This window comes from Lissotriton vulgaris, chromosome 5 (assembly GCF_964263255.1).
Source record: "Lissotriton vulgaris chromosome 5, aLisVul1.2, whole genome shotgun sequence".
NCBI lineage: Eukaryota > Metazoa > Chordata > Amphibia > Caudata > Salamandridae > Lissotriton > Lissotriton vulgaris.
Window position 1 is genome coordinate 6337900 of NC_141693.1, and position 14031 is coordinate 6351930.

At 45.4% G+C, this 14031-nt stretch overlaps 1 protein-coding gene across 1 annotated transcript in view; it reads right to left on the reverse strand.

Moving 5' to 3' along the window:
- Positions 1–10477: 10477 nt before the first annotated feature.
- Positions 10478–14031, reverse strand: part of SLC39A7 (solute carrier family 39 member 7) — a 37041-nt gene continuing 33487 nt past the window's right edge. The window contains exon 8 of the mRNA XM_086920647.1: positions 10478–11422. Within this exon, the coding sequence (XP_086776773.1) occupies positions 11171–11422 (252 nt within the window). The 3' untranslated portion in view covers positions 10478–11170. The remainder of the gene's footprint in view (positions 11423–14031) is intronic.

The window sequence follows — 14031 nt, forward strand, 5'->3', positions numbered from 1 at the left end:
GAAGTTTTCCCTCTTCAATAAAGTTTTTTTATTGTCGTGTGTTCTTGGTACTTGTTCCAGAATGAGGTATTTCAGTTGAGCAATGGTGTGATTGTGTTCCAAAAAGTGAGTGGCAACGGTGGATCTCATGTTGCCTGTCCTTATGTTGCTCTTATGTTCCAACAAATGTGTCCTGATTTTTCGTTCAGTGTGTCCCACATAACACTTGCCACAGGGACACTTCAAAAGATAGATAACATTCATGGAATTGCACGTGGCATTCACCTGTAGTTTTATGGGGTACCCCTTCATGGGGTGGTGGACAACATTCCCCAGGATGCAATTGTGGCAGTTACTGCAGTTATGACAAGGGCGCAGACCCTTGTAAGTGACCGGTTGACTTTCGGATTTGGGTTTACATAGCATTTCTTTTAAGTTTCTTCCCCTTGTGTAAGCGAACATGGGTTGTTGTGCAAAGGCTCCCTGGAAATCAGGTTCCAGGCTCAGTAATGCCCAGTGTTTGGAAATGATGTTTTTATACTGTTTACTCAGAACCGTGTACTTGGATACAACTACCATTCTGGAATTTTCAGATTTAGTACGGACCTGTAGTAATTCATCACGGGTTATGTTCCCACACCGGGTAACTGCCTTTTGTAAAGTTTGTGGCGGATAGCCACGAGCCTTGAACCTTTCTACCATGTTGTTCATTTCAACCTGACAGGTTTCCTCAGAAGTGACGATGCGTTTGACACGCATCAATTGGGACAAAGGGAGATTCTGTTTCAACCCCACTCGATGAAAGCTTTGGTAATGCAACATAGAGTTCCGATCAGTCGGTTTTCGGAAGATGGTAGTAGTTACTTTGCCAGCTTGTCTTTCCACCTTGACATCTAGAAAATGAATGCTTGTCCTATCAAAGTTCCAGGTGAATTGTATACGCTCACTGATGGTATTCCATGTGTTCAAAAAATCCACCAGGGCTTGTTCAGTGCCTGACCATAACATGAAAATGTCATCAATGAATCTCAGGTAGAGTTTCCCACTGTTACTCCAAACTGTTTGATTTAATATGTGGGTTTCCTCAAAAGATTTCATAAAGGTATTAGCGTACGACGGCGCCGTACAATTGCCCATGGCCGTCCCGCAGAGCTGGTGGAACCATTTGTCTGATACTGAGAAGTAACTATGGTACAAGGTGAAGACCAATAGCTCCATCAACAGTACCTGTAGGTCAGAGTCGAGGTTAGAGTGAGACAGTTCATGTTCGACAGCCATTAAACCCAAGTCATGGGGTATGGACGTGTATAAAGAACACACGTCGACCGTACACAGTATCAGTTCTTGATCCTGAAGACTGCTGGTGGCCTGTTGCAGTTTAATCAAGAAATCCGTCGTGTCTCTGACATAAGATCTCGTGTTCAACACAAATGGCTGTAGATATTTGTCTAAAAACTTGCCGGTGTTTTCGTGAATGCTTCCTCTGGTTGAGACAATCGGTCTCATGGGTGGTTTGGAGGGGTGCTTGTGCACCTTCGGTAGCATGTATAGCACAGGTGGTTTGGGGTTGATCGGAGTGAGATACCGACGTGCTCGATCATTGATGGTGCCATTGTCAAATGCCTGGTTGATGATTTTCATAAGTGTGGCTAGAAACTCATTGGTCGGATCAGCAGGTAGAGGAGCATATGTATTGAGATCAGATGTGTGTATCTCTATCTGTTCGGTATAATATGTCGAGTCCATGATCACTAGGGCACCGCCCTTGTCAGCAGTTTGGCAGACAATCGAGGAATTGTTGGCAATTTTCAGTATGATGTTTTTTTCAGCCCTAGTCAAGTTCTCACGTTTCACCTTGGATTGAAAAGGTAATTTGGCAATATCACTTTTCACAAGATTTTCAAAAGTATCTATTATCTTGTGGCTCACGGGAGCCATAAAGGTACTGTGGGGACGTAGTCCTCTTAACATATCATCATCTCGTGAAGGGGTAGTGATAACGTTTTGGAAGTAATGTCTCAAACGCACATTGCGTAGAAGTTTGAAGGTACTTACTTCAAGTTCCAAAGTGTTCGTTTTGGTAGTAGGAACAAATGACTGGCCTTTTTGTAGGACGCGAACTTCTTCCTCATTGAGTTGGGTGGATGAAATGTTGATCACCAAATTTTCGTGATCATTCATCTGCGTCTGTTGCCTTTCTTTGGTTTGGCCTGTTCTTTTTCGGCCTCTGCGGGTTTTTCCCCGCCTGGGTCGGTGATCCTGATCTAAAAAATGAACCGCAGAGCTTGAGGTGCCAGGTTGTTGTGCTTCTTGTTCAGAGGTTGGCCTGGTTGTTTTGCGTGTTGTTGTATCACCATCAGATGACGAAGTTTCGGTTGCGGAGTATGGATTATAAGGGCGATTGGGGCGTCGGCGGGCGTACACTTCTGCCCAAGTGTACACCTCGCCGAGCTTATAATCAATGGTGTCCATGAGACCGATTGTCTCAACCAGAGGAAGCATTCACGAAAACACCGGCAAGTTTTTAGACAAATATCTACAGCCATTTGTGTTGAACACGAGATCTTATGTCAGAGACACGACGGATTTCTTGATTAAACTGCAACAGGCCACCAGCAGTCTTCAGGATCAAGAACTGATACTGTGTACGGTCGACGTGTGTTCTTTATACACGTCCATACCCCATGACTTGGGTTTAATGGCTGTCGAACATGAACTGTCTCACTCTAACCTCGACTCTGACCTACAGGTACTGTTGATGGAGCTATTGGTCTTCACCTTGTACCATAGTTACTTCTCAGTATCAGACAAATGGTTCCACCAGCTCTGCGGGACGGCCATGGGCAATTGTACGGCGCCGTCGTACGCTAATACCTTTATGAAATCTTTTGAGGAAACCCACATATTAAATCAAACAGTTTGGAGTAACAGTGGGAAACTCTACCTGAGATTCATTGATGACATTTTCATGTTATGGTCAGGCACTGAACAAGCCCTGGTGGATTTTTTGAACACATGGAATACCATCAGTGAGCGTATACAATTCACCTGGAACTTTGATAGGACAAGCATTCATTTTCTAGATGTCAAGGTGGAAAGACAAGCTGGCAAAGTAACTACTACCATCTTCCGAAAACCGACTGATCGGAACTCTATGTTGCATTACCAAAGCTTTCATCGAGTGGGGTTGAAACAGAATCTCCCTTTGCCCCAATTGATGCGTGTCAAACGCATCGTCACTTCTGAGGAAACCTGTCAGGTTGAAAGGAACAACATGGTAGAAAGGTTCAAGGCTCGTGGCTATCCGCCACAAACTTTACAAAAGGCAGTTACCCGGTGTGGGAACATAACCCGTGATGAATTACTACAGGTCCGTACTAAATCTGAAAATTCCAGAATGGTAGTTGTATCCAAGTACACGGTTCTGAGTAAACAGTATAAAAACATCATTTCCAAACACTGGGCATTACTGAGCCTGGAACCTGATTTCCAGGGAGCCTTTGCACAACAACCCATGTTCGCTTACACAAGGGGAAGAAACTTAAAAGAAATGCTATGTAAACCCAAATCCGAAAGTCAACCGGTCACTTACAAGGGTCTGCGCCCTTGTCATAACTGCAGTAACTGCCACAATTGCATCCTGGGGAATGTTGTCCACCACCCCATGAAGGGGTACCCCATAAAACTACAGGTGAATGCCACGTGCAATTCCATGAATGTTATCTATCTTTTGAAGTGTCCCTGTGGCAAGTGTTATGTGGGACACACTGAACGAAAAATCAGGACACGTTTGTTGGAACATAAGAGCAACATAAGGACAGGCAACATGAGATCCACCGTTGCCACTCACTTTTTGGAACACAATCACACCATTGCTCAACTGAAATACCTCATTCTGGAACAAGTACCAAGAACACACGACAATAAAAAAACTTTATTGAAGAGGGAAAACTTCTGGATTCGTTACATGGCGACCATGCAGCCGCACGGGCTCAATGATCGCATGGAATTTTTATGTTATCTGTGATGTATCCTGTCTGTTTATCTGTCACACTACATATGCCTGTCATCCTCTTGATTATTGTGTTTTTTTTTTCATGTTTACCTCTTGCTTGCCTCACCTATTGTTTTGTTTGTGTTTTATTTATCTTCCTGATTTGTTCTCTATCTTGGTGCACCTTTGAATATGATGTGGGACTCGATCCTGCCATTCTTGTGTTGATTGTGGTTTCACCAGTCTAAGATGGCGCTTACATGTAGGTCAACTGTAGTCCATCTTTTATGTTTACACGCTTCCTCATATATTGACAACGTCCCGGCGCGCTCGCTTCGTGATCCGGGTTGCTGAATGTGATATGCGTTTTCAGCGCACACTGTGAGTACCTCTGGTCGGGGGACGTATTTATTGTTTACTTGCGTTCTGCCCGCCTGTGATAAAGTTTGGCTGCATCTTTTTCTAACACTTTGGTGAGCGGGTTCTTTCACGCTCTTTTGCACATTTGCGTCGCATTTTCAGTCACTGCTCTATATTCACACGGTGATTCACTGGGTTTTTCCCACTGTTGTCACGAGGGTATTTCCAGCTTTCCTTGCATTGAGTTTACTTGGCCTTCCGTCCTGAACTGGATCAGTTTGTTATTCATTTTTTTCTATTGACTTCTATCACACGCACCATGGGTAACTTGGCTATTCTATTGAACACTCTTTTCGTTTTCATGTGTTTTCATTTGACACCAGTTATTGTGGCTTGTGTAGGTTGTTGATGATACTCGATTTGATTATGGCATTTCTTTTGTTTGTAGAGCGATCCCCTGAGGAAGGGCTTTGTTTTAGCCCGAAATGCATTGGGATTTATAATTTTCGGACTATTATTCTGCTGATGTCAAACTTCATTTGCTTTTGGATCACGATGTCTTATACATGGAACTTAATGTATATGTACTAAAACCATGATGAACTAGTAAATCATTTGGATTGAACATTTATGAAATTTGTTTCAAATCATTAGACCTGTGTGTCTCCTCAACGCTGTGCACTGGGGGGGTCTACCTCTCATCAGGGGTAGCCTTGTATTAGTCTTTGACCTCGCGCTGACGGTCCAGACAGCGTTTACCCCTGGTTGCACGCTCCACTGCTCAACCTTGTTGAAAACTTGATCACTAACAGCTGTGCAAATACCTCCCCATCATACTTTGCTAGTTCAGTGTTTCTCACACAGCTTGGTGGGCAGTGCCTCAACCCTGTCACCCCCAGTGGTATAGGTTCCTGACTAGGCCCTACCGCCTAAATCTCCTGCGTAGGGTCCCCAGGTCAGTGATGCCCCAACTGACTAGAAAGTTTCCCTCCCTTTTCTTTTATAGTGGCAGTTGGTGACCACTCCCCTATTCTGGAAGGTTCCAGGAGCTCCCTCACTCTAGCTATGGGCAGGCAGGCTGCCATTGCTACAATGTTAAGGGGTTCCAGCCAGCTCCTGGCCACTAGAGTGCGTCTAACAAGACCACTCTGCGGTAGCAGGAGTCAGTGGCAGCCATGATGGGGGAAGAGAGCACCTGCACCTTAGCATTGATTAGCAAAGGGAAGGTGCCCAGAGACCTACGGCCAACAAAAAGAGGGTGCAAAAAATAAGGCAAGGGCGAAAAAAACAGGGAAAGACCACCCTAGGGCTCACAGGTCTAACAAAAAGAGAGTTGGATAAACTTTTAGCCAAAGGGATAATTCAAGAAGTCGAGGCAACAGAGTGGGTCTCTCCAGTTGTGATGGCTCACAAGGCCAATGGAGAGGCCCGGCTCTGTGTGGACTTAAGAGAGCTTAATAGAGCTGTCATTGTTGACCACTACCCTTTGACCAACATAATGGAGATGTTGTGTTCACATGAAGAGGAAAACACTCCTCTTCCCTAGACCTTACCCTAGCTTACCATCAGGTTCAGCTTCACCCTGCTTCCCAAGATTTGACGGCCTTCGTCACACCTTTTGGCATGTTTAGGTTTCTGAGAATGCCCTTTGGCCTCATTTCTGCTGCGTCAGTTTTTCAGAGGGCGATGGAGGGCATTCTTAGAGGCCTGCCTGGTTTAAAGATGTACCAAGAGGACGTGCTCATCTTTGGGGTGGATCTGGAGCAACATGACGCAAGGCATAAGTCTGTTGTGAGAAGGTTATACAATGCAGGTCTCACTATTAGAGCAAACAAGTGCAAATTTGATGTAAATGAAATAGAGTACCTTAGTCATTCTCTGTCTTCTGCAGGTATCAAGCCTAAACCTTCTTTGGTAAGTTCCATTAATAGTCTACGACCTCCCTCAAGTAAGGAGAAGCTAGTCAAATTTCTTGGTATGGCAGTTTTATCACAAATTTGTTTCGAATTTTGATGGGAAAACCTTGTGTCTAAGATCACTGTTAAAAGAAGGGGAATTAATTTGTTTGGTCTAAGACCTGTGAGGAGGAATTTCTTAGCATCGAGGGACACCTTAATGATGCACCTTGTCTAGGTAGTTTTGACCCCACGAAAGTCTCTTATCTTATGACTGGTGCGAGCGCAACTGGTTTGGGCGCTATTTTTTTGCAGAAAGTTGATGGAGAGGAGAAACTATTTTGTTTATTTCCAGACCGTTGAGGGGTGGGGAATGTAGTTATTCTGTAATAGAGAAGGAGGCTCTTGGTGTGTTCTGGGCAGTGCCCAAGCTATGGAAGTTTTTGTGGGGGAAGAAATTTAAGAATGTTATGGACCACAAACCTCTCAAGGATGTATTCTCAAAAAAGGGAATAGATTATGTTTCCCATCGCATATGGAAATTGGTGGTGGCCTTACAAGAATTTGATTTCAATATTTCATATTTGCCTGGTTCCATGAATGTCTTAGCAGACTGTCTTTCAAGGCTTGGCGGTGAAGATGGTGATTTGGAGGGTGATGTGGAGTGGTTTGGTGGTAAGGAGCTTGAAGAAGTAGTTAATGTATGGCTGATCAGTGATGGTCTTATTTCTGAGAGTGTATGGAGAGAAAATTTGGTGTGTGATGCTGCTTTACAGAAAGTCATCTCCTTTATCTCTGGTGGTTGGTGTGAGAAGAAGGACTGTGAGGAGGATCTCAGGGATTTTGAAACGTTAGAGAAAATCTTGCTGTTGTAGGTGGCCTCCTCATGCGTGGTAGCAAACTTATTCCACCATTTGTTTTGAGAGACAAATTGATTGAAAGTGCTCATGCATCACACATGGGGATTGCAAAAACAAAGGAAAAGATCAGGGAAGCCTACTGGTGGCCAGATATGGATGTGCATGTGGAGAGACTAGTGCGTAGATGTGCAGAGTGTGCATGTTCAGACAGGGTCCTGAAATGCATAATTCAGCCCATGGTCATCAGAGAACGAGTCTCTGGTCCATGTACGGACATTTCTATTGATATTTTGGGTCCTGTGCGGCTTAAAACTCAGGACCGCTATGTCATTGTGTGCATTGACATGTTTTCTCGGTGGCCTGACATCAAAACTGTTAATTCAGTTGAGTCTTCTGTAGTAATTGAATTCCTAGAAGAACTCTTTGAACGTGAAGGTTTTCCACTAACACTTTTATTAGACAATGGAGTCCAATTCACGTCAAGGGTCATGGAATAGTTCCCAAACTTTAAGGGAATTAGGCACAAGAGGACTGCTCTTTCCCACTCAAATGCAATGGTGTTGTAGAGAGATTTATTAAAATTCTCAAAGAGACCATGCAGCAAGCGGTTGCCTGTGGTGAAAGCTGGGAGTTGGCTGTTAAAAAAAAGTGTGAGAGTATAGGCTTACTTCCCATTCTTCCACCGGGGTAGCCCCCTTTCGCTTGTTTAAAGGAAAGGTTCCCAACATAGAAGGAGCCCCATTGTGGGTTACCTCAAAGAGGTTGCTGGTGGACAATGGAGTAGGAAGAACTGAAGGCTGGAGGGAAAAAGAAAGAGGTGATGAATAAAAGGAAGGCTAGGTATGATGAAAGGAAGGGTGTGAATATTACCTTTGTCAATGTGGGTGACTGGGTTAAGATTAATACTTCCAAGAAAAGTAGTGGTTCTTCCAAATTCAGAAGGCCCTTTGAGGAGAATAAAGTTTTCAAAAATGCAATAAAGACCAGTTACCATAGAATCTAGAATTTGGGAAGAGTAGCGAAAAGTCTGGTTAGATCTGCCGCTGCTACTGCCTCTACTGCTCGTGCTGCGGCTCAAAATCCTCTTCCAGAAGAGACTATTGTGAATGAAAGAGGTGGTAGGCCTTGTCGTTTGAAGCGTACTTCGACATTTGCAAGATTACGTTTCTTAGGTCTTCTGCACTTTACACTGTGTGGTCATGTGTATCAGCTGCACTGTTTCACATTGTTTTTCTTGTGTTATGTTTGTTCCTTGCCTCTAACGTCCCTTACATGTAGTTCTGGTTTGGAAAAGCTTGTACAAAGTTTGTACATTTGTTTTGGATTGTGAAGGGGGGAAGGAAGTGTGGTGTCCTGAATATCCCTGTGCCTCACATGCCTCATGTTCTGGAATGTGGGGTGCGGTGCCAGGCATTGGGCTGGAACTGCTTGTGTGGCAGTTAAGTTGGTTCTCTGACTGGATGCGGACTCTGCAACTTCATGTCCTAATAAAGCAACCTTCAACTAAACAGATGTGTCTCCTGTTGTTCTTAATGAGGGACACACGTCTACAACTGTCTTCAGACGCAACTCTGTTGAGGCTCTCCCGACAGATGCTTTAAATTAAAACAAACGATTTCTGTTTTACCAAACGTCTATTGTATTTTCATTTTTTCAAGGTAAATTCATATACGAGCAACTAGTGTGTGGTGGCGAGGGATAGAGGGACCGGCCTGTTCTGTGCTGAAACACCTGCAGAAACCCACTCCTGGTAGTGCATGGCATGGGGATGGGGCCAGGCCATGTGCCCACCCCCCTGCCACCACACATGGCTATACGATGTAACTATATAAAGGGTGTTATTTTAAGTAAGGCAGACCAACAGGCTTTGTGAAAGGGTAAAAATATAAAGAGTGGTGGGCTTATTGGCTTTGTCAAGGGGCCTGCAAACAAACAAATAAAGCAGACCTATTGACTTATTCAAAACGTCACCAATAAATATAGTCAGATGAAAGGAAAGGAATTTACACAGTGCAATGTTTAATAATAGTGATTGCCACAAATAAAATTCAATAAAATTATTATAAAAATAACACATTAAACAGGTCTTCAAGTCTTTTTAAAACATTTTTCAGGCAACAACACGCAGAGATCGAACCAACTCTGCCCACCAGTTGAAGAGCTTACAGCTCCAGCTGGGAGCGCTTTAAAAAAGAGGGCAAACTCTCCTGGGGTCATGGAGTCAATGGCCTAAGAGACTTACTGTGTTTTCTTTATGCTGTTGCACTCTCTGCATATGCCCATAACATTAAAAAAGAAATGGTTTTAAAACACAAGACTCATATTTGAAATTGAGGAGTTTCAAGCAATACTACATTTTTGCCGTTACCTAAAATAAATTGTGGTTGCCCGCGTGGTTTAAAATAACGAGATTGCCCCGACTCCCCACCTCTTGCAAATGAAGAAAGATCTAGACAGAAACCAGCATACAGACGAAGACTACTTCGAGATACGCTCCTGTCCTGCTCATCTTGTGTATACACACATGAGGAGTACTGAGCTTTATCCGGTTATCAAAACACTAAAATTAAATAATACCACAATAATAATCCCAATGAAGGCTTGAAGCTTCAGAAACCAAACAGGTACATTTACGGTTTTAAAACAAAACAAAAAAACTCAACAATAAATGTTTCTAAGTCTAGATGCTGCTAGATTCATTTCAGTTTATTAAAACTTAGGACTATGGAAGTCGGTCTCTTGGTGCAAGTCAGGTTTTAGGTACGAATGCAAGGACAAGTATTGTTGACTCCTAGTTCAACAGGATCAGAGTTGTGGTTGTTAATTGGTTGCTAATTTGAATTATTAATTCCACAGACAATAAACAGGAAAATATTCTATGTCACTATATCATGTCTTGGAAGGTCTGTGAACAAAGTATGGTATGGAGATTCTGTTATAAACCGTTTGTTAACCTCTAGGTATATTTCTGTGGTACTGAAACTATATAAACAGCAAGGTAATGTCTTGTGAGTAAGTTATACAGTAGACAACTATTATCTTATTTAGGGGACCATGATTTTAGGCACCCCTTTTTGAGTGTGTGTTATTTTACGTGTGTGTTGAAGTGTGTATGCGTGTTTCACCCTAGAGGTGGGCCCAAGGATGCATTTTGCGCTAGGAAAATACTGCTAAATACAAAAGAACACGAACAGGAGCAGCCAGCAGTCACCCCCAGCTCTGTTTCTGTGCTCTTGCGGCAAGCACTAGGATTCTGCACCCTCCACTGCTCTCGCCTGGCAGTGGCATAGGTGCGGTATAATTAATTTGCGCTAACCCTCAACGTCAATCGACATATTGCTCAAACCTGTTGAGGCTTTCTGATCTACAATCAAGGAACATCACCATTATTTGTTATTTGTTTTTTATTAACACCGCCTTCTCAGATTTCAGAATCATATGCATTTCAAAAGGGCTCTACACTAGAGTTTTACAAAATGTGGGTCGCCCGGGAACAAAAATAAAGAGTAAAAAAATACCATTCCCTCCCAACGCCAAAAGAAAACAGGTTTCCCCATCAAGCCTCCACTTCACCCACCTAAAGGTGGAACAGTGCTGGCAGTTTAATTCATGTAACTTTCTAAGAAAGTAATTTCACCCTGGGTTCCTGGCTGTTAAAGGAAAGCTACAGCCTACTTTACACAGAAACCCCAAAGCTAGTTAACACACATTTCTCTGAAAACGAATATTACATATCACTATATGATCCACAATTGTCCCTCACAACCAGGACTTGACCCCATCAGCCCAAAGATCCAGGGTTGACGTCGTGTTGCGCAAACGTTCCCTCCAGGACCTGTTTAGGGGTAGAAGACAAAGAGGCAAGTATCCCCTGAATTTTTGTCATGATAGCCTAACCGCTGGCAAGCATTTGGTCCTGATTCCAAAAATATTAGCGAAAAGTCATTAAAAACCCTCACATGTAACCTCAGTCTCCTCAGAGAGGGGAAGAGTTCAGCTTTATACCCAGTTCCTGCCCAAAAGGACACACTACAGTTCCGGCCTCGGCGCGGTCACAGGCCCAGAACCAGGGCATCCGGTTCTTATTCATACTGAGCGATGAGCACCATCATGCCCACGCCCAGCAGGAGGCCCAAGATCTCCAAGAGGGACTGCAAGGGCTGCGAGTCCTTCAGCAGCTCTGGGATAACAGACACTGTTGCAATGTAGATGAAGCCACCGGCTGTGAAGGGCAGGATCCAGACTGTAGCAGCCTCACCAATGCCTTCTGCCAACAAGGAGCAAGTGGTGCCCGCCAGGGCCCCTACCGCCGTGGTCAGCTGCAGCATCATGGCCTGCGGAGAGGAAAAATGTTGAGTGTCACGGGTTTTGAATGAGCAGCTGCAGCACCAAGGCATGAGGAGAGGAAACACGTGCAGTGTCAGGTTTTCATACGAGTCGCTGCAGCGCCAGGGCATGAGGAGAGGAAACATGTACACAGTGTCAAGGTTTACTGTGAGTCGCTGCAGCGCCAGGGCAAGCGGAGAGGAAACATGTACAGTGTCAAGGTTTACTGTGAGTCGCTGCAGCGCCAGGGCATGAGGAGAGGAAACATGTACACAGTGTCAGGTTTTCCTACGAGTCGCTGCAGCGCCAGGTCATGCGGAGAGGAAAAATGTACACAGTGTCAGGTTTTCCTACGAGTCGCTGCAGCGCCAGGTCATGCGGAGAGGAAAAATGTACACAGTGTCAAGGATATGTGTGTGAAGCTGCAGCACAGAGGCCTGAGGAGAAGAAACATGTACAGTGTCAGGGTTTAGTGTGAGTCGCTCCAGCGCCAGGGCCTGAGGAGAGGAAACGTGTACACAGTGTCAAGGTTTACTGTGAGTCACTGCAGCGCAGTGCAAGCGGAGAGGAAAAATTTACAGTGTCAAGGTTTACTGTGAGTCGCTGCAGCGCCAGGGCAAGCGGAGAGGAAAAATGTACACAGTGTCAAGGTTTACTGTGAGTCGCTGCAGCGCCAGGGCATGTGGAGAGGAAACATGTACACAGTGTCAGGGTTTACTGTGAGTCGCTGCAGCGCCAGGGCAAGCAGAGAGGAAAAATGTACACAGTGTCAAGGATATGTGTGTGAAGCTGCAGCACAGAGGCCTGAGGAGAAGAAACATGTACAGTGTCAAGGTTTACTGTGAGTCGCCGCAGCGCCAGGGCCTGAGGAGAGGAAACATGTACACAGTGTCAAGGTTTAATGTGAGTCGCTGCAGCGCAGGGCAAGCGGAGAGGAAAAATGTACACAGTGTCAAGGTTTACTGTGAGTCGCTGCAGCGCCAGGGCATGCAGAGAGGAAAAATGTACACAGTGTCAGGTTTTCCTACGAGTCGCTGCAGCGCCAGGTCATGCGGAGAGGAAAAATGTACACAGTGTCAAGGATATGTGTGTGAAGCTGCAGCACAGAGGCCTGAGGAGAAGAAACATGTACAGTGTCAGGGTTTAGTGTGAGTCGCTCCAGCGCCAGGGCCTGAGGAGAGGAAACGTGTACACAGTGTCAAGGTTTACTGTGAGTCACTGCAGCGCAGTGCAAGCGGAGAGGAAAAATTTACAGTGTCAAGGTTTACTGTGAGTCGCTGCAGCGCCAGGGCAAGCGGAGAGGAAAAATGTACACAGTGTCAAGGTTTACTGTGAGTCGCTGCAGCGCCAGGGCATGTGGAGAGGAAACATGTACACAGTGTCAGGGTTTACTGTGAGTCGCTGCAGCGCCAGGGCAAGCAGAGAGGAAAAATGTACACAGTGTCAAGGATATGTGTGTGAAGCTGCAGCACAGAGGCCTGAGGAGAAGAAACATGTACAGTGTCAAGGTTTACTGTGAGTCGCCGCAGCGCCAGGGCCTGAGGAGAGGAAACATGTACACAGTGTCAAGGTTTAATGTGAGTCGCTGCAGCGCAGGGCAAGCGGAGAGGAAAAATGTACACAGTGTCAAGGTTTACTGTGAGTCGCTGCAGCGCCAGGGCATGCAGAGAGGAAAAATGTACACAGTGTCAGGTTTTTCTACGAGTCACTGCAGCCCGAGGTCATGCGGAGAGGAAAAATGTACACAGTGTCAGGTTTCCCTGTGAGTCGCCGCAGCGCCAGGGCATGCAGAGAGGAAGAATGTACACAGTGTCAAGGATATGTGTGTGAAGCTGCAGCACCAGGGCCTGAGGAGAGGAAACATGTACAGTGTCAGGGTTTAGTGTGAGTCGCTGCAGCGCCAGGGCATGTGGAGAGGAAACATGTACACAGTGTCAGGGTTTAGTGTGAGTCGCTGCAGCGCCAGGGCAAGCGGAGAGGAAACATGTACACAGTGTCAGGGTTTAGTGTGAGTCGCTGCAGCGCCAGGGCATGCAGAGAGGAAAAATGTATACGTTGTCAGGGTTTAGTGCGAGTCGCTGCAGTGCCAGGGCAAGCGGAGAGGAAAAATGTATACGTTGTCAGGGTTTAGTGCGAGTCGCTGCAGCGCCAGGGCAAGCGGAGAGGAAACATGTACACAGTGTCAAGGATATGTGTGTGAAGCTGCAGCACCAGGGCCTGAGGAGAGGAAACATGTACAGTGTCAGGGTTTAGTGTGAGTCGCTGCAGCGCCAGGGCATGTGGAGAGGAAACATGTACACAGTGTCAGGGTTTAGTGTGAGTCGCTGCAGCGCCAGGGCAAGCGGAGAGGAAACATGTACACAGTGTCAGGGTTTAGTGTGAGTCGCTGCAGCGCCAGGGCATGCAGAGAGGAAAAATGTATACGTTGTCAGGGTTTAGTGTGAGTCGCTGCAGTGCCATTGCCAAGAAGAAAAGAAAAAAAAGGAAACAGGGAAGTTCAGGGTGAAGTGCACGCTGCTAAAGAACCTTAGCCTGGTAGGAGAATGACACAAGGAAAAATGGGGTCAGAGGATCATGGTGCCCTATGAGCACCCTAACTTCCTGTGTGAAGTTCAGG